Source organism: Notothenia rossii (genome assembly GCF_949606895.1).
Source record: "Notothenia rossii genome assembly, chromosome: 9".
NCBI lineage: Eukaryota > Metazoa > Chordata > Actinopteri > Perciformes > Nototheniidae > Notothenia > Notothenia rossii.
In genome coordinates, this window is record NC_136907.1 from 60,180,486 (window position 1) to 60,198,808 (window position 18,323).

General features: G+C 40.6%; 1 protein-coding gene across 1 annotated transcript; it reads left to right on the plus strand.

Moving 5' to 3' along the window:
* The first annotated feature begins 300 nt into the window (after nucleotides 1-300).
* On the plus strand, nucleotides 301-18,140 carry LOC307020839 (regulator of nonsense transcripts 1-like). Its single transcript, XM_079652437.1, has 24 exons — nucleotides 301-639; nucleotides 1,452-1,588; nucleotides 3,162-3,251; nucleotides 3,947-4,114; nucleotides 4,481-4,661; nucleotides 6,799-6,960; nucleotides 7,217-7,301; nucleotides 7,539-7,637; nucleotides 8,210-8,318; nucleotides 8,787-8,946; nucleotides 9,136-9,254; nucleotides 9,613-9,777; nucleotides 10,105-10,219; nucleotides 10,578-10,721; nucleotides 10,828-11,041; nucleotides 11,464-11,581; nucleotides 12,143-12,299; nucleotides 13,194-13,336; nucleotides 13,509-13,683; nucleotides 13,919-13,997; nucleotides 14,171-14,332; nucleotides 14,425-14,687; nucleotides 14,959-15,078; nucleotides 15,889-18,140. Exons 1-23 carry the CDS (start codon nucleotides 475-477, stop codon nucleotides 15,073-15,075), a joined length of 3,327 nt encoding a protein of 1,108 aa, XP_079508563.1. The 5' UTR covers nucleotides 301-474; the 3' UTR covers nucleotides 15,076-15,078; nucleotides 15,889-18,140.
* Nucleotides 18,141-18,323: the final 183 nt, after the last annotated feature.

Here is an 18,323-nt window from a genome sequence, read left to right on the forward strand (position 1 = left end):
TCAGAAATACTTGAGAAAAATAGAAATAAGGATGTACAAAATATGGGATTTTTTTATACCAATATATGGAAATAAAGAAACATGCATACTATATATATATATATATCCAACTGTAATTCATAATTGAATTAATCATAAAGGTTGGATCTATAATTCCGTGAGTTAAAAGGCAAACAATTATGAATTAGACACATTTAATGACAGAGAGGGCTTTCAGAAATAAAAGTGGCACATTCAATTCTGCTCACGTATGTCTCCTTGCCTCCTTTCTTGTGGGTGACTTACTGTATGAGACAAGTGGGTGTGAGGGAGGAGAGTAAATGTGAGGGGATGCAAACGGAATGCAGCCGTAGTCCAGGTTCTCTCACCACCAGTATTTGTAATTTCAGCAGGACTGTGTCTCAGTCATTCATTCTTTTTTACTGGAATAGCAACCGTTTGGGGGGAAATTGTTTTTATTAAAAAGGTAAAAACATGAGTGTCGAGGCGTACGGGCCCAGCTCGCAGACTCTAACGTTCCTGGACACCGAGGAGGGCGAGCTGCTGGGAGCGGACACCCTGAGCTCCGAGTACGACTTCACCGACTTCACCCTGCCGAGCCAGACCCAAGGCCAAACCCAGAGTCAGCTGGAAAACCAGGTGCATGAGGCTATTGGTGGCATCTCGGTGTCAAAACGTCTCTTCTTCTGTGTTGACAACTACGCTAACGTTAGCTGACAACACCGCTGGGTCGTGGTAACGCCTTCCATCTGTTACCATGCTTTTATCCCGCTAACTGGCTAGCATGCTAGCTACCCTACACAGTTAGCAGTCTGACAGCTAGTTTGTCAATGCATAACTTTAATGGTATCCAAACCAAGATTGACTGGGGTTTGCTAATGTAGCAGATACGATTCATGTCCATGTTTATGCTTATTAGCTCTTATATGCATGCACTAAATACTTCAGCGATTACAGAGAGTGGTAGATGCATTTAGTTGGATACAGTCAGTGTGATATAACTGTCAACAAACCGTCTGTTGACGTGACAGCCACCAACACTGAAATAAATGACCATAAAATGCTTTATATATCTCCTTAGCTCTTTAGTTTTACATTTGTTGTCTTTTTGTGATACTACATTTTTTTGTAATTGTCAATAGGGGCCTATCATATTTATTATTATTGGTAAAATGTTTTTAAATGTAATTTTCCAATATTACTTCAGGTATCATGTGTTAAATATATATTTGAGTTTATTCTATTACTCATTAATTGTCAGGCATTGTTATTATTACTTTTTATACACTTCCATTTCTTAGTTTTTATTCTTATGATGTAGCCTAAGTTTTGAGCATTTTATGGCACAATAATTTCCTTCAGGATTAATACAGTTCTTTCTTATGTCATTTTATCCCCTGTCGACATTAAGTCTAATTCATAGTTATAATATGATATCTCTGTCTCCTCAGGTTAATGGCCCTGATGGCCTGCTACAGAATGGAGACGACCCAGTGTTAAAAGTCGGTCAGCTGCTGGCAGAGTTGAACTTTGAGGAGGATGAGGAGGACGCGTACTACACCAAAGATCTTCCAATACATGCCTGCAGGTAAACACTAATGTGACACATCACAGTAGAACATAATCACTTGTAATGTTTTTCATGTTTCATTTTCTGTTTATTTTCATCATTATTTGCTGGTTGTTTTTATTTGATATTACTCTATATGGTTCAGCAACACCTTTATAACAAATTGAGTCTCAGTAGGTTGTAGCAGTTTTGTTGACATAAATGTCTGAAAATAAATTCTACTTTTCAAATGTAATTTCTTTTAAATAAAATGGTTACTTTTGAGCACATTCCAAGCAAATACTTCTCCCTTGTTCTCAACCGCTGAACAAACATCTTTTCAACTCTACAGGCACTCATTCACACACTTTACAGATGGCACATGATCCAAATAATCTGTACATCTTTTATCATGTTTATGTCAACAAGTGGTTGATTACTATATTTGTTACATAATGTTGAGCGCTGCAGCCCTTCTTATACTCACAGCCTGTATACTCTCTCACTAACAAGTTGGCTGTCAGCCCTTAGTTTCGCTGTGCCAAATCACTACTGTAGAGAATGTCTGACAACCCAGACATTCTCAGGTGACTAGCTTTGTCTGTGAAAAAAGTGATGAATTACCATACCTTTCACCAATAGATGAGAAGCAAATTCAAATGTTGTCATATTGAAGTTTGACAATCAAAACACAGTTTGTTGGACAGAGAATGACAGCTTTGCTTTTTTTAGTCACCCTCTGCTTTTCAATATTCGTATAAAATCTTTGATACCCATCAGCAACATACAGCTTGTGTATTAGGTATGCAGCTAGAGTCTTTGCTGTTTAACTGGTTATTGCACAAAGTTTCAAGTGTCATATTAATTAGAATATGCATACTACCCGGTTACACCATTTCTCTAAGATTAAGAGGAAGAGTTTTACAAAAGCTCACAACACTCAAAGATAAAAGCTGTGAAGCCAAAACTGATATTTGAGAGTTTTGACAAATCTAATTTGTGATTATTTATTTTCTTACACAACTCATTACCTAAAAGACAACTTTTACAATGTGCCTTATTTGGTTTCATAATTGCAATTAATAAAAGTGCTGGACAAAAAAATAAACCTGGCATTACTTTCTTCCTGTACAAACTATAGTATTTTGTATCCTTTGCAAATCCGTACTGGCAATACAGATCTACTGCAATCAGTGTATGTTTGCAATATATCATCCAAGGTGATTTATTGCTTGAGCTTTCATTAATGTGCATATTCAGTATACAATATAAAAATCAATACGATAAGTTACAGAGTCTCTCTAAGTTGTTGTTCCCAAAAATGGATAAAAGTCAAATAAGTAAGTTAGAAATAGTTTTATTGTGTCATTGCTCTAAACCTCTTCAAGATGTTTGGATGGATTGTTGCATCACTTTACTTTCATCGATAAAGCATTAGTTTACAACACTCAAGTAGCAGTGTCATTTAAATGAGACCATTTTGATCATTTTTGACAAGTCAAGGTTATTTTTCTTGTTTTGTTTTTTGACATACTAGATTGTAAGCTGGCCCATGAACTTAACTTTCATGTTTTGTGTTTCTTTTTTCAATGTTGGCCCCCTTCTGTTTTAGTTACTGTGGTATTCATGATCCAGCCTGTGTGGTCTACTGCAACACCAGCAAGAAGTGGTTCTGCAACGGCCGGGGAAACACATCCGGCAGGTAAGACACACGCAGTGTAAACTAGGTTATTATTGACTCTCTGTTGGTGGACTTATCTGAAAGACTACAGCGAGGATCATTTTACAGTATAGTATACTACAATATCATCACAGCAGGTGTTCACAGCCACTATTATAATACGTCTCGGTAGGTACATTTAAGGGAATAATGTTTATTTAATTCAAAGGGCTAATTTAAATGCATTGAAGTTATCGAAGGCAAATAGGATTTATAATTCTAAATTCAAAGTCATTTTTTATGTTGTCCTCCTCCTTTGAATCAGCCTTAATACATTTTTGTGTCCTTTACAATTGAAGCAGCTTTTGCCATTTTTTGCTCTGATAGTTCTGCCACTAGATTGCAGGTGGAGAGCTCTGCGCAATAAATACATAGTGACACATTTGGGCATTCTTATGAACCCCCACAACTACTTAAACGTTTGTAGAACTTGTGTTTCTATCAGCTGTATGTTAGTATTTCTATATTAAAAGCTGTATAAACAAACATTTGCAAAATTGCATTATTCATTAATTACTTTTTCTCCTGTAGTTCTATGCAGTCATGCTTCATTTGTGTCTAAATAAAATGAAGAATGGCACATAAGTATTGTACAGTACACCCTAATCCCATACAAGACTGCAGTGTTTTGAATTTCCTCCCTATGATGCATTCATTGTCATTCGTTCTACTTTTAGCCACATTGTAAACCACCTTGTGAGAGCAAAGTCCAAGGAGGTGACCCTGCATAAAGATGGCCCTCTGGGGGAAACTGTGCTGGAGTGCTACAACTGTGGCTGTCGCAATGTCTTCCTGTTGGGCTTCATCCCTGCCAAGGCCGACTCTGTGGTGGTGCTACTGTGCAGGTAAGGTTGCTTGAACAGGGTTGGTACAAAGTCTTCCAAGTTTATAGAAATGCTTATTTGCTTTTACTCCTTAGAAAAATGCACGATTTTGCACAGAATATTTGTGTTTCATCTACAATATCATTGTAATACTTGAAAAGAAACATATTAACTTAATTTTTGCTTCTCACATTAGGGTTAAGCGAAGTGGATCTATCTAAGCATAAATAATTATGATCAAAACATACTCAAGGTAAAATTAAAAACCCGTAAAATAAACAAAGTGGGGTCTTTATGTCCCTGGCCATGCAAACTGACCTTCCTTGGGGAAATAAAAGAAAATTCCAAATGTGATTGTATGACATTTCTTCTTTGGTTGTGACCCAGGCAGCCATGTGCCAGCCAGAGCAGCCTGAAGGACATCAACTGGGACAGCTCTCAGTGGCAGCCTCTCATCCAGGACCGCTGCTTCCTGTCCTGGCTGGTGAAGATCCCCTCGGAGCAGGAGCAGCTCAGGGCCCGTCAGATCACCGCCCAGCAGATCAACAAGCTGGAGGAGCTCTGGAAGGTATGTAAAGGACCTGCGGTGGCACACACACGCCATTACATTCACTATGTCAATATTCTGAAGGCACATATCTCTGAGCGTGGGTTGGGCTTATCTTTAAAGTTAACCAGATAAAGTCATATCGTTGGGTGTGATGCAAATAACTTTATTGCAGGTTTACTGATAATTTTCTTTCGGTTTCACTGCCTGTGATGCTTTTTTGCCCAGTAGACTGTCAAAGTGAGCAGGCATTCACAACACCAGGGCTCTCAAACTGAAGTGGCTAAATGGAATGCAGCCTCCTGTCAAAACATGTCAAAACATTTCAAAATGTCTTTAGAAAAAGGACCTACTGTCTAAATCCTTCCAATTGGAATTAAGGCAATTTTAGCTTACTGAAATAAAGTCAACTCAACCTGTGTGTGTGTGTGTGTGTGTGTGTGTGTGTGTGTGTGTGTGTGTGTGTGTGTGTGTGTGTGTGTGTGTGTGTGTGTGTGTGTGTGTGTGTGCAGTGTGCGAAAAAGTACACGTCCCACCGTCCGGGACGTGTTATTTACAATATCGGACAAGTAGATCTTTCAATTGACTTGTCCGGCGGACAAGTGACGTTTTTCGCCCTGATTTATTGAAAAATTATTGATAAATTCAGTTTACAAAAGGCAGAACTCATTCGCAAATTGTACGTGTCCACCATTGTTCGTTTAGAAATGTTAGTTTCGGTTCTGCTTGTCGATTCCTAAGGAAATGCATCTCGCCGCTTTCTGTACAGTAGACGGGGGCGGGGCGGGAAGTGTAGCACAGTGGCAGAGTTGGGAAGCAAAACTCGGTTCCGAGTAGGAACAAGAAATAACAATTGTCCGGTCCCGGGATTGATAAGAGTTGTGAGGACAGGAGGCCGAGCCCCGCGGACCGCAGCTCTCTCTCTCTATGCTCCGTATCAGCTGATCGCTGCACGGTGCGGCTCAGCGTCTCTCTCTCTCTCTCTTTCTACACACAGCGGATCTGATGCCCGTTTAACAGCCTCATCTTTGTCAAACTTTCTTATGTTCTTTCTTTAACGCGTAATGAAGGTTATTAAGCGTTTTAGCTCCTGTGTTGTTAATATTGACTGCCATTTCATTTATGAAGTGTAGCAGCCTCCCTGTGTCCTAGCGCTTTCCTCACATCCCCGGACCCCCAGACTCGGAGGAGCACAGGGATGTCAGTATTGTTTATGAAGCAGGGTATAGAAAGTACATTATTGAAATGAAAATACTATTTATTTACTTTTACAAACAGTGAGCAGCTGGGCAGCTGCAGCATGTGTATTGCAGGACATGTGTAAGCGTGCAAGCGTCTTTGAGTTGTAGAAAAGCGCTAGGCCTATAGGCTATAAATATAATATATTATTATTATTATTATTATTATAAGGCCTATGCGTTGAACATGTGTGGTTGGACTCTGTCTCACAGGCAGGTTGCAGTGTAACATCAGAGGAGACTGGGCCAATTGTACATTCTCAAACTGCACCACTTAAAACTAAATAAACAATGCAGAGATTATTTTCATATAATTCTATTCAATAACCGTAATAGATTAAACAGTATGAAGTGATTTGTACATAGGAATACAGATTTGACTTAATGTTTTCATAAATATATTTTTCTCCCAGTTTTTCATGGGACTTATTTTTACCCTCTCAAAGAACCGGAATCGAGAACCGAAAATGACTGGAATCGAAAAGCAGAACCGGAATCGTTCAAATCCAAACGATACCCAACCCTATGTGTGATGCAGTAAAATCTCACCGCTCACTTACGTTAGCGGTGTCGTAAAACCGTGGGAAAATGTAAAATACGATGGAGAAGAAGAAGATTCCAGTCGCCCCAATTTGTGTCCATTCTGGACAAGTGAAAAATGTATTCGGACAAGTAAATTGCCAAACTCACTTGTCCATGGACAAGTACTCTCTAAAAACTTTTTCTCACACTGGTGTGTGTGTGTGTGTGTGTGTGTGTGTGTGTGTGTGTGTGTGTGTGTGTGTGTGTGTGTGTGTGTGTGTGTGTGTGTGTGTGTGTGTGTGTGTGTGTGTGTGTGTGTGTGTGTGTGTGTGTGTGTGTGTGTGTGTGTGTGTGTGTGTGTGTGTGTGTGTCCGCCCCCGTGTGTTTCCGCCCGGCAGGAAAATCCCACTGCGACCTTGGAGGACCTGGAGAAGCCCGGCGTGGACGAGGAGCCCCAACATGTGCTGCTCCGATATGAGGACGCCTACCAGTACCAGAACATCTTTGGTCCTCTTGTGAAGCTGGAGGCCGACTATGATAAGAAACTCAAAGAGTCTCAGGTTGAAAAAAAAAAGAAGGAGAACATTTATTATTCAGAACATATTTGTTACATGTATGTTATAACAAACAGCTAAAGTAACAATTTGGAATGATAACTTTTTTAACTACTAATCAATGAATGCACAAACTGATTTAGATGAGTTTAATTTATAATTAGTTGATGGTGATGAAAGTACTCGTTTCTACTGTGTTTTAGTTCATCGATGCATTGTGAAATACTTGGTTTCAGTTAACAGAAACTTTGCTTCCTAACAGACTCAAGACAGCATAACAGTAAGATGGGACTTGGGCTTGAATAAAAAGAGGATTGCTTATTTCACTATTCCCAAGACGGACTCGGGTATGTGTTTGTATCTTTGCGTCAAATGTTTACATTGTTGTCATCATGTTTTGTTTAAAAGGAATATTTGTAATGTTATTTTAAATTAGTTACAAAAAACAGACAATCCAATGTTATTTAAATATATGTATATATGGCTATGGTGTGTTTTTGTATTTTATGACATCATTTTGCCTTTACTCCAAGCAGTAATGTGTACTTAATGGCGTTTCCTTTTTTGTCCATCTCAACCTGTAGATATGCGACTGATGCAGGGAGATGAAATCTGCCTGAGGTACAAAGGGGATCTGGCCCCTCCGTGGAAAGGCATCGGACACGTCATCAAAGTCCCCGATAGTATCCTTATAACTGTTACGATATAATAATATACTGTATTTAACCACATTTATCTATTTAATCTGAAAATATCACATGTATCACTTTTGCAAGAGTGTCACAGGAAGAAAGGTCTCTTAGTGCATTAAAGTGAAGCTCAACTTAATTATCAGTAAAATGAGTCTTTAGTAACATCTAGTGACAGCAGTGGGAAACTACAACAACGCCCTCAAACATCCCTTTCTCTAGTCACGGGTTGTTTTTTAAACAGATTCTTTATTTTGAAAGTGATTAAACAGCTTGTCACTTGTTAATTAATAGGTGCATTACTCCAACAATAAGAAAAGAGACAGAATTATACCAGTTGTTGTTGCATATATCCAACATTTCTTGATTTCACTTTGAAAAGTGTCTACAATTCCACCTAAAAGTCCTGTTGACAATGTTAATCTGGTTTTTGATTAAATAAAAAATGCTAAGACCCGTTAAGAGAGCTTGAAATATCATTCAGTAACACATGCGTAACTGGTATTGTTCATTAACTCTTTGTGTAGCAGTACTATGTTTACCTCTTCCTTGACCTTCTGTCCCAGACTATGGTGATGAGATTGCCATAGAGCTCAGGAGCAGTGCCGGCGCTCCAGTGGAGATCCCTCACAACTTTCAGGTCGACTTTGTGTGGAAGTCCACTTCCTTCGACAGGTATTCAGAAACAAACCCACACACACCTTGCCGTGATAAATGTTGATGCAAGACTTGAAACCTAGCTTTATGTATCAGTTAAGCCAATCTTAAGTTGAGTCATTTGGTTAAAGTAGGAGCCAGAGTGTTCATACAATCAAGAGACTACATATTCATTTCCTGTTTATTTGTATGCAATTGTTTATGCATATTCAGTGGAAGGTGGCTTTTAAATGCTTTTTGCATTTCACTAGTCTATGAAGTCTAACTTTTAACGTGCAATGAGTCACTTTGCCCTGTATTTACTTTAATATTTGACACCATGGTTTATGAAATGTTTTATTTTTGGAAAAAGTAAATTACTACCTTAATGTTTTCAATGACTCATTCTGGGCAGTTCGTTTCTGCAAAGCTTTTCCACTGAATGACAAGTCTTTTTTTGGATCCAGCAAACAACTTGATGTTTATATTCCTGTCTTCATCACCCAGGATGCAGAGTGCCCTGAAGATGTTTGCTGTGGACGAGACTTCAGTGTCTGGTTACATCTACCACAAGCTGCTGGGACACGAGGTAGAGGACGTGGTGATCAAGTGCCAGCTGCCCAAACGCTTCACTGCTCAAGGCCTGCCCGACCTCAACCACTCACAGGTGAGTTGGAGGGACGGGGGGAGAAACTGTTTTATTATATAAACGGGAAAGTTACAGACCACATAAACAACATGACAGATACCATGCGCAGTTCACTCTTATTCCTCAAGTGCTTTCCAAAATTCAAGGAATGCAACTATTCATATAGCTACTGTATGAATCCTTTGTGTCTTGGCTGTTGTGATGCAGGTGTACGCAGTGAAGACGGTGCTGCAGCGTCCTCTCAGTCTGATCCAGGGTCCTCCTGGCACGGGGAAGACGGTCACCTCTGCCACCGTCGTCTACCACCTGGCCAGACAGGGCAACGGGTAAGACACATGGAGAAGTATTTTACTGCTTTGTCTGTGTTTTTGATCTGTGGGCTGGTGTTATCAGAAATAATACCACCCTCCTTGGTTATAAAATTAGTATTTGGTTTGAATGTTTTTATTTAAATGGTCTGTACCCAATGCATTTTATTTACATTTGAAGCTTTTATTGAGGTTGTTGAATGATCATTGTTGAATTTGTTATGATGTCATCACCCTGAAAACAATTTTGTGTGTGTGACAAACAGGAGAGCCAAACTGTTTTGTTTTTTGGACAGTCTGCCTAAACTATTCTCCAAGAATATCTTGGCTTTTAGTTTTGCCCCCTAAGACCTCGTTGTGACTTTTGTTCCTGCAGGCCAGTGCTGGTGTGTGCTCCCAGCAACATTGCGGTCGACCAGCTGACGGAAAAGATCCATCAGACGGGCCTGAAGGTGGTGAGGCTGTGTGCCAAGAGCAGGGAGGCCATTGACTCGCCTGTGTCCTTCCTGGCTCTGCACAACCAGACCCGCAACATGGACAGGTAACACACTACTGGCTTTGATCAATACAAAAACCTTTGTGTGGTTAATTGCAAGTACAACTATCAGATTTATACTTGTATACACACACCATCAGTCTTAAAAGATTTGTCAAACAGAACTAGTATCGAAACAATTATATTTGATAACATTAAAAGCATGTTGTTGCTAAGCAGTATCATATCATACAAGTCCTGTTAGAGACAAATGTGTTCATGTTTTGTAGCAACAAATGTGAATCCAGGAAGTACAAATATGATAATTATTGGAGTAATGGTAACATCTGCTCACAGGCATGGTTATGAACTTATGAGTTATGATTTATGCAGCATGCCAGAACTTCAGAAGCTGCAGCAGCTGAAGGACGAGACTGGAGAGCTGTCGTCCTCAGACGAGAAGCGCTACAGAGCTCTGAGACGCACTGCAGAGAGGGAACTGCTCATGGTATGAAGAATGGTCTTATGCAATACCTACTACTGACTGTTTGTGACACTACATGGCTATTTTAGTTTTGTAGTTTAAAAGTTTGAAGCCTCATTCATAATGTTAACATTCAAATTGAGATATATTCCAGTGGTGATAGGAGCTTGTAAATGTGTGTAAGTATGGAGTTAGTACAGCCCTTTCACATTTAATAGTGATTTTCAAGTGGCATATGTTTTTTAGGCTAATCAGTTCAGGCCTACTGAAAAGAGTGTGTGATGGTAATGGTTTCTAGAAATCTCAAGAATCAAAAAGACTTAGAAAAGTGTTGCAGAAAGTTCATTAATATTTCTTCTTTATCGCTTCCCTCTTTTCCCAGAATGCCGATGTGATCTGCTGCACCTGTGTTGGGGCGGGGGATCCTCGTCTGGCCAAAATGCAGTTCCGCTCGATCCTGATCGATGAGAGCACCCAGGCCACCGAACCAGAGTGCATGGTGCCCGTCGTCCTGGGCGCCAAACAGGTAGGGTCTTCATGAGAGAAAGTAAACCTGTCTGCTTAAAGCTCTGTCTTTCCCAATTGTGAGGACCACATTTATTTATTTTGTCTTAATGACTTTTGTTCCGTAGTTGATTCTGGTGGGTGATCACTGCCAGCTGGGCCCGGTGGTGATGTGTAAGAAGGCGGCTAAAGCCGGTCTGTCCCAGTCTCTGTTTGAGCGTCTGGTGGTTTTGGGGATCCGGCCAATCCGCCTGCAGGTCCAGTACCGCATGCACCCGGCCCTCAGCGCCTTTCCATCCAACATCTTCTACGAGGGCTCTCTGCAGAACGGAGTCACTGCGGGTAAGATGGAAAATAAACATTTTACAAAGCTATTTGTTTTTGGTTCATTTACGACCTGTGGCCCTTTTGCTGTGTGCTGTCTCCTCTCTCTTCCTGTAAGTCTTCATCTATCCTAATGTAAAGGTTATCTAGTGTAATCTTAAATGTTTTTACTTGGCATAACCTTAACTGCCTTTTTAAATGGCACTTAAAATTGTTCTCAGGCTTCAGTGTGCAGCTAAATGCTCTAAAGTCATATGATGCTGCTCCCAGACATGTCCTTGAATTTATTCCTCAAACCCTATGACCTCTTTTGCCCAGTAACCCTGTGAGACCACGGAAATAGTTTTTTGTGAAAGGTGGGGGCTGGCAGACTTATTTATCTTGTTGTATATATGCTGCACATGTCCTTATTCTCATCGGGTTGTTTGTTTCTTCTACAGCGGACCGAGTGAAGAAAGGCTTTGACTTCCAGTGGCCGCAGCCCGACAAGCCCATGTTCTTCTATGTGACCCAAGGCCAGGAGGAAATAGCCAGCTCTGGAACATCCTATCTCAACAGGTTACACTTTCTCATTGTGTTGACCAGATAGAATAGAATTGAGAGGGATGAAACCCTCTTTAATGGTCACACATGCAGAGCACACAGCACACACAGTGACATTTGTTCTCTGCTTTTAACCCATCCTAGTACCAGGAGTGTAGTACTAGGAGCAGTGGGCAGCTATTGTACAACGCCCGGGGAGCAATGGGAGTGATGGGGGAAGGGGGGTGTCCGGTGCCTTGCTCAAGGGCACCACGGCAGGGCAGGAGGTGAACTGGGACCTCTCCAAGTAGAAGTCCACACTCCATATTTTAGGTCTGGTCGGGGACTTGAACCGGCAGGTTCTAAAGGTTATACAGCCCCCAGTCCAAGCCCCTACTGACTGAGCCACTGCCGGACTATATATAGATATCTATAATGTTCATTTTCCTGAGTCAATTTAACCCTTGACTGATCTACATGTAGCCACTAAAATGACTTGGATGTTCAGAAAATGTTGTTGTAAAACATAGTAAATATCACACTCTATAATGTTTCAGTCAAGCATTTGTCATGTATTTACCATACTTGTCTACGCAGGACTGAGGCAGCGAATGTGGAGAAAATAACCACCAGGTTACTGAAGGCTGGAGCCAAACCCAATCAGATCGGCATCATTACGCCCTACGAGGGTCAGAGGTCCTACCTGGTTCAGTACATGCAGTTCAGCGGCTCCCTCCATACCAAACTCTACCAGGTAAAGCTGCAAATAAGTTTTCAGTTTAAATGTTATGTAGTGGAATTCATCACAATAAGATAAAGCATTTAGGTCTGCATGCAAGCGATAATAAAAAGTGTTTGTTTATGGAAAAGTATGCAAGAACAGTCCAAGCCTGAATACTAGCCAAGGTTTGCCAAATACTTGCTGATATCCAATTTCTATTGATAGAGAAGAAGCCAGCAGCAGGTCGTCATAATGTTGATTCTGTGATTGACTTCATGATTTGCTAGAAGAAAGTCTGTGTTTGGGTGTATGCGCTCTCTACATGCTGGGGTTTATTTCCTGACAACAATGTGACACACTATGTGACACCCCTGCACTACCATGAGTGTGTTTGTAGGACCAGCAATTTAATGTTACGTTTTTCTAATGAATAGCCTTTCTCAAAGTTATGGTTCTATGATTTAAGCTTCTCAACTCAATGGAGGACCTTCAGTGTTTGTATCATAAATAGTGAAAAAAAGTGTGCCATTGTAAGTAGGCGACAGCTGTTTTTTAAGCGTGCCAGATACATATGTAATTCTTGATCGTAACACCCCTTATGAGATTACTATGTTGTCATTCCATTATTGAAATGTTATGTTGATTTTTAATTTTCCTTGTTTCTTTTCTTTGTTGTTGTTACAAATGTAGCTGCTGTGATGCAAGAAACGTTTCAGATTTGATCTGATAATAAAGTATCATCACCTTCATCCCCATCATCATCATTAGACTAAGAGATGTGGAAGTGGCTCCAAAATCCTATAGTTTGTGGCCATTTTCATTAAAATTGTAATATGTGTGAAGAAAGCACAGCCAATTTTCTTTAATTGTGTAAATGATTGTCCTGATCATCAGTTTGCCACTGACCGTGCTTTATTCTCCCTGTAGGAGGTGGAGATAGCCAGTGTGGATGCCTTTCAAGGCAGAGAGAAGGACTTCATCATCCTCTCCTGTGTGAGGGCCAATGAGCACCAGGGCATCGGCTTCCTCAATGATCCCCGACGTCTCAACGTGGCACTCACTAGGGCCAGGTATACGAACACAGAGGATCTTTGTGTAATATCATAAAGGTTTTTCTACTCTAGACATTTTCTATTTACTCAATTTTTATACTCGCTTGATTATTTTTGATATGTTGATGTTGTCACAGTTATTCCTACGCATCTGTTTCTTATCATTAAGTCTTCTGTTAATGTCACGTAGGTATGGTGTGATTATTGTGGGAAACCCAAAGGCCCTGTCGAAGCAGCCTCTGTGGAACCACCTGTTGAATTACTACAAGGAGCAGAAGGTCCTGGTCGAGGGGCCCCTGAACAACCTGAGGGAGAGCCTCATGCAATTCAGCAAGCCCCGCAAGCTTGTCAACACCATCAACCCTGTGAGTTTAGTGTGTGTATTAAACAGAGAATAAATCTAACGCTGCCATCAGGGTTTCTTAACTGGCTCATGAAACTGTTGTTTTCCGGTGGGGCATGTGCAGGATTTAAGGTGCATTCATTCACTCATGCAGATAGGACAAGTTTAAAGAAACGGGGTAATAAATCAGTGTTCATGCAGAGATGATGAGACATGTCCTAAAAACAAATTTAAAATGGCGTTTTTATTTTTTGCAGGGGGGACGATTCATGAGCACAGCCATGTATGATGCCAGGGAGGCTCTCATTCCTGGATCTGCTTATGACCGCAGCAACGGTGAGAAACTGTTAACCAAATACCAATCATTATTTTTGAATGTTAGAAAAATACTAATTAACCAATTGCAAACATGTTGAATTTGCTTGCTTAAGCATTTCAAATACAAAAACAAGAGCCATGTTTTAGATTTAAAAGGAACTAATATTAACCCGTACTGCTTTCCTCAACAGGACGTTCATCCAATATGTATTTCCAGACCCACGACCAAATTGGTATGATTGGCACCAGCCCCAATCCCATGAATTCCCTGAACATCCCCATCCCCTTCAACCTTGTGATGCCCCCCATACCTCCACCTGGTTACATGGGGCAGGTCAATGGGCCCTCAGCAGGTGAATGAGACATCAAGCTGTAGCTAAGTGTGGCATGCTTAAAAGGCCCTTGATGCTATGGAACACTTATAACACAAATATCCTGCCTTCAGGTCGTGGTGGTGGAATGAAAGGCAAGGCAGGCGGTGGAGGCGGGAATCGAGGTGGCCGTCAAAGAAACCGCGGCAACATGGGGAACCACAGCGGAGGGAATGGAGGAACAGACCGGCATGGAGGCCACATGAGCGGCAGCCAGGCCAGCCAGGACCTGGGCTCCCAGTCGTTCTCCCAGGGCCCGCTGACGCAGGGCTTCATCAACATGAGCCAGCCCTCTCAGATGAGCCAGCCCGGGCTCTCACAGCCTGAACTCTCTCAGGTTCGATCACTGAACTGCCATCTATTGTGAAAACATCTAAATTATAAAGTCAGTATTTAGTAGATTTATGATGTGCACTTTCTGAAGCCAGTTCTTTGTATTACTGCCGGGTCTGTTTGCACATATATTCCAAGTGTGTGTCCAGGTTTCCCCTTCAAGCAAAGACGTCTTCATCTTGTCCAAACCACTTGCTGCTTTTCTGCCTGGAAAGAAATTAAGGCGTAACTTTTGCCTGGCCTCTTTTTAACTTTTTGTTTTTTTCCCATTATAGGACAGTTACCTAGGAGACGAGTTCAAATCCCAGATTGATGTGGCGTTGTCCCAGGACTCCACCTACCAGGGGGAGCGGGCCTACCAACACGGTGTGACTGGACTGTCCCAGTACTAGACTGTAAGTAATTCCACTGTGGACTGAAACTAAGATGTTTCAATGAAAGGAAATTAATAGTTTGATATTTTCGAGAGAAAAGAGCCAATTCACTTCCTTGAGTTAAAGACGCAAGAGACACGTTTTTGCCATAATGAAGTAAATGTTGATTACACAATGTAATGGCTATAAACTGATGACACTATCACCATCTTAGTTGATTCCCTATAATCCTCACTATGCAATTCAGTCTGCCACAGGGTATGTTCTGGTCAAATTAAGTCTTGAAGCAGTCAGTCCTGTGTTGCTGCAATAATCACAATATGACTTTGTGACAGCAGATCCAACAAAATGTATACTTGGATACCTTAGATGGCAGGGGGAGTTGTTGCCACTTAAACCTGTAGAAAAATTGTAAAAACAACAGTTGCTCAATGATGGCAGACTATTTCTTGGCAGAGGCCAGTAACTTGCTGGAGTTTCTTTGCTTGTTGGCAGCTTTGCATTGAAGACTTTAAGAAGTCACTGCATCTGACAAAGAAATAGTTTATACATATTTAATATATGTGACATAGCATGTAGATAACTGGTGGGTGGATTTTGTTACCTAACTAGCTAGCATTCCCCAGATTTCAGTCTTTGTGCTAAGCTAACTGCCTGCTAACTCCAGCCTTATATCTACTATATGGATGTGATTGGTATTGACTTTCTTATTGAACTCTCTGCTCTCACTATTCTTTTAAATAAAGGGTTTATCTGTTTATTTCTTAAATGACAACTGAATATTTCCTAAAACAAGTATTAACGTATTTGTTTTTTGTATTTGTCTCTCAGGTTGCTGGTAAAGAGCTAGGCCTGTGTGAAGCTTAGTTCAATGGTATTTTAATCTGGGTAATAACAAAAAAGAACAAACATGGATACCCGTTTTCCACTGCTACAACCGAAGCACCACTGTGTGAAAGTAACAGGAGAGAGACCGTGAGAAACCAACGAATCACAAGTGTGAGAGCAAACATGGGAGTAGAGCTTGACAGGAAGCGAGCTAGAGACGAGGAGAGAAGGCACTGCTGCTCACACGCAAGGACATGGCGAAGGAGAGAGCTGTCGTTGTCGGCGCAGCGCAGTCGGAGAAGCAAGACATTCGACAGGTCAAGGAGGGTGGAGGTCCCAACGATTCTGAAGGCGGGAATGGGGGGCGACTGAGTTCATCTTGTCCCTCGCGAGTCCCTGAACCCTCTGAGATCTTCAGGCAGTAGAGGTTAGGAATCTTGCTCCAAAAGCTGAGAAAGATGGAGGAAAAGTGTCTCTCACAAATGTCCTCCAAGCTAACTCAACAGGACGTCTTCTGTAGCTTGGAGAGAGAAGACAAAAGGGGACACAGCTCTTGAAGCAGTTGTTATGGCAACTTTTTTAAACTCAAAGCTTGAATTGAGGCTCTAAATATTTAACATCGAAGCATCCAGGAGAGATGAGTGTGAAAACACTGTCTGGCTTCTCAAGTGAACTGAAAAGTGCTTGTCGTGCCTCAAAGAGTTCCAATGAAATTTGAGGATTACTTAACAACGGATCATTTGCTTTTCTTTCTCAGCTTTGAGTTGGAAAGCTGTTTTCATTGAGGTATTCAGTGATGTAAGCTAGTGTAGTAGCCGTCTTTCAAGGCAGGGCTTTCTCGAGGCGGTCTGCAAGGAACAAGTGGGGGATTTAGCTCTTACAGATATAAACGTAAAAGAAAAACATCTTTGTCTCCAGACCTGAGGCTCTAAACATCTAAATAAAGAGAGACATTTTAGTTTTTTCTCTTCTAAATGTATCTTTAAACTAGTGTTAAAGAGTGAGTGAACACCCTAACTTATGACTGAATTAAGCTGTCATTCTTTCCTGCTGACCCTAAAGCCACTAAAGCTTGCAGACAGGGATCATCTTGAGCATCTATAGCAAAAGGCATCAAAAAAGCCAAATCAAGAGGACAGCAAAGACCCTGCTCCGAAACGACAACAAAAAACTGCATACATTGAGATTATCTCTGAAAATAAATCATCATCATAAGGCATATTTATACTTTTTATTTTTCAAAATACTAAACAGATCATGCATTTTAGCCATTCCTCATTTCGCTCAATTTCAATTTAATTTTCAATTTCGCACTGTCTTTGCATGGGCTGATTCTGTGAGAACAGCACCATCTACAGGCCTGGCATATGTACTACAGCGTTTCCAGCGCTTTCGAACGGCAATGTCCGTGGCTGTCTCCTCCTGATTGGTGGAGTTGGCCCAATAGCCTAGCGCCACTTCTGTGACGTCACAGAAGTGTTCAAATCTGGATCAGTCTGTATCAGATCCGTTGCAGCCCCTTTTTAAGAGATTTGGGTATGGAGGAAAATAGAGGCTTGTGTTTTCTGACACTTGGTGAGTTCCCTGGAACACCGGGGACACATATTCATGTATAAAAGACGTACAAAAGTGCATTTTGCATGATAGGTCACCTTTAAGTGTTGAACTAATAGAAATATGTCAAACTGTCACATATAGTTATGCATCATGCAAGAGTTGTATAACTTCAAAAGACATTAGTGAACTTTGATTCAGAGCTCTACGTATGCCGTTTGGTCTTATTTTACATGTTTTTAGATGGACGATGTTTCCATGAAGCTTGTTATAATCACTTTCTAATTGCTTTTAGGTTTACTTAGTTTAGTTTCATGTCGTCAGTACAGTATTATATATTGATAATATTTAACGCTTTGGCCAACTTTTATTGTAATAATATGTATTTATTCCCTCTTTCTGTATATTCTCTGTAGATCAGTTTACTCTTAATTTATCTCACAACCTATCTAGATGCTCCCTATTAATATTACCATGCATTTCATTTAATGAATAAAAGTAGTTTATTCATTTTTCCATCTTATATTTTCGAATGAAGGAATTTGTTTGGCCTATTGCTGATAACAACTGAACGGAAAATTAAGTTTTGTGTTTGGAACATTTGTATTTCTGCCCACTGATGGTGTTTTTACAATAATGCTCACTAAGATTCTCCTGTTGATATTCTTGGAAGATTAAAATTCCCTTCTTTGCTGCTTCAACTTGACTTCACTGTTGTATTTCTGTGTTAAAGCCTCCATGCCAGTAACAGGCATTATGTCTGTAAGTGTATATCTTCACATTTGGCACAAAGTTTACTTGGACTCAAGGTCAGGATGATTTATTTAAATTTGGTAGTTAAAGATCAAGGTCATTGTGATTTAGTAGATTATTCATGACTCACG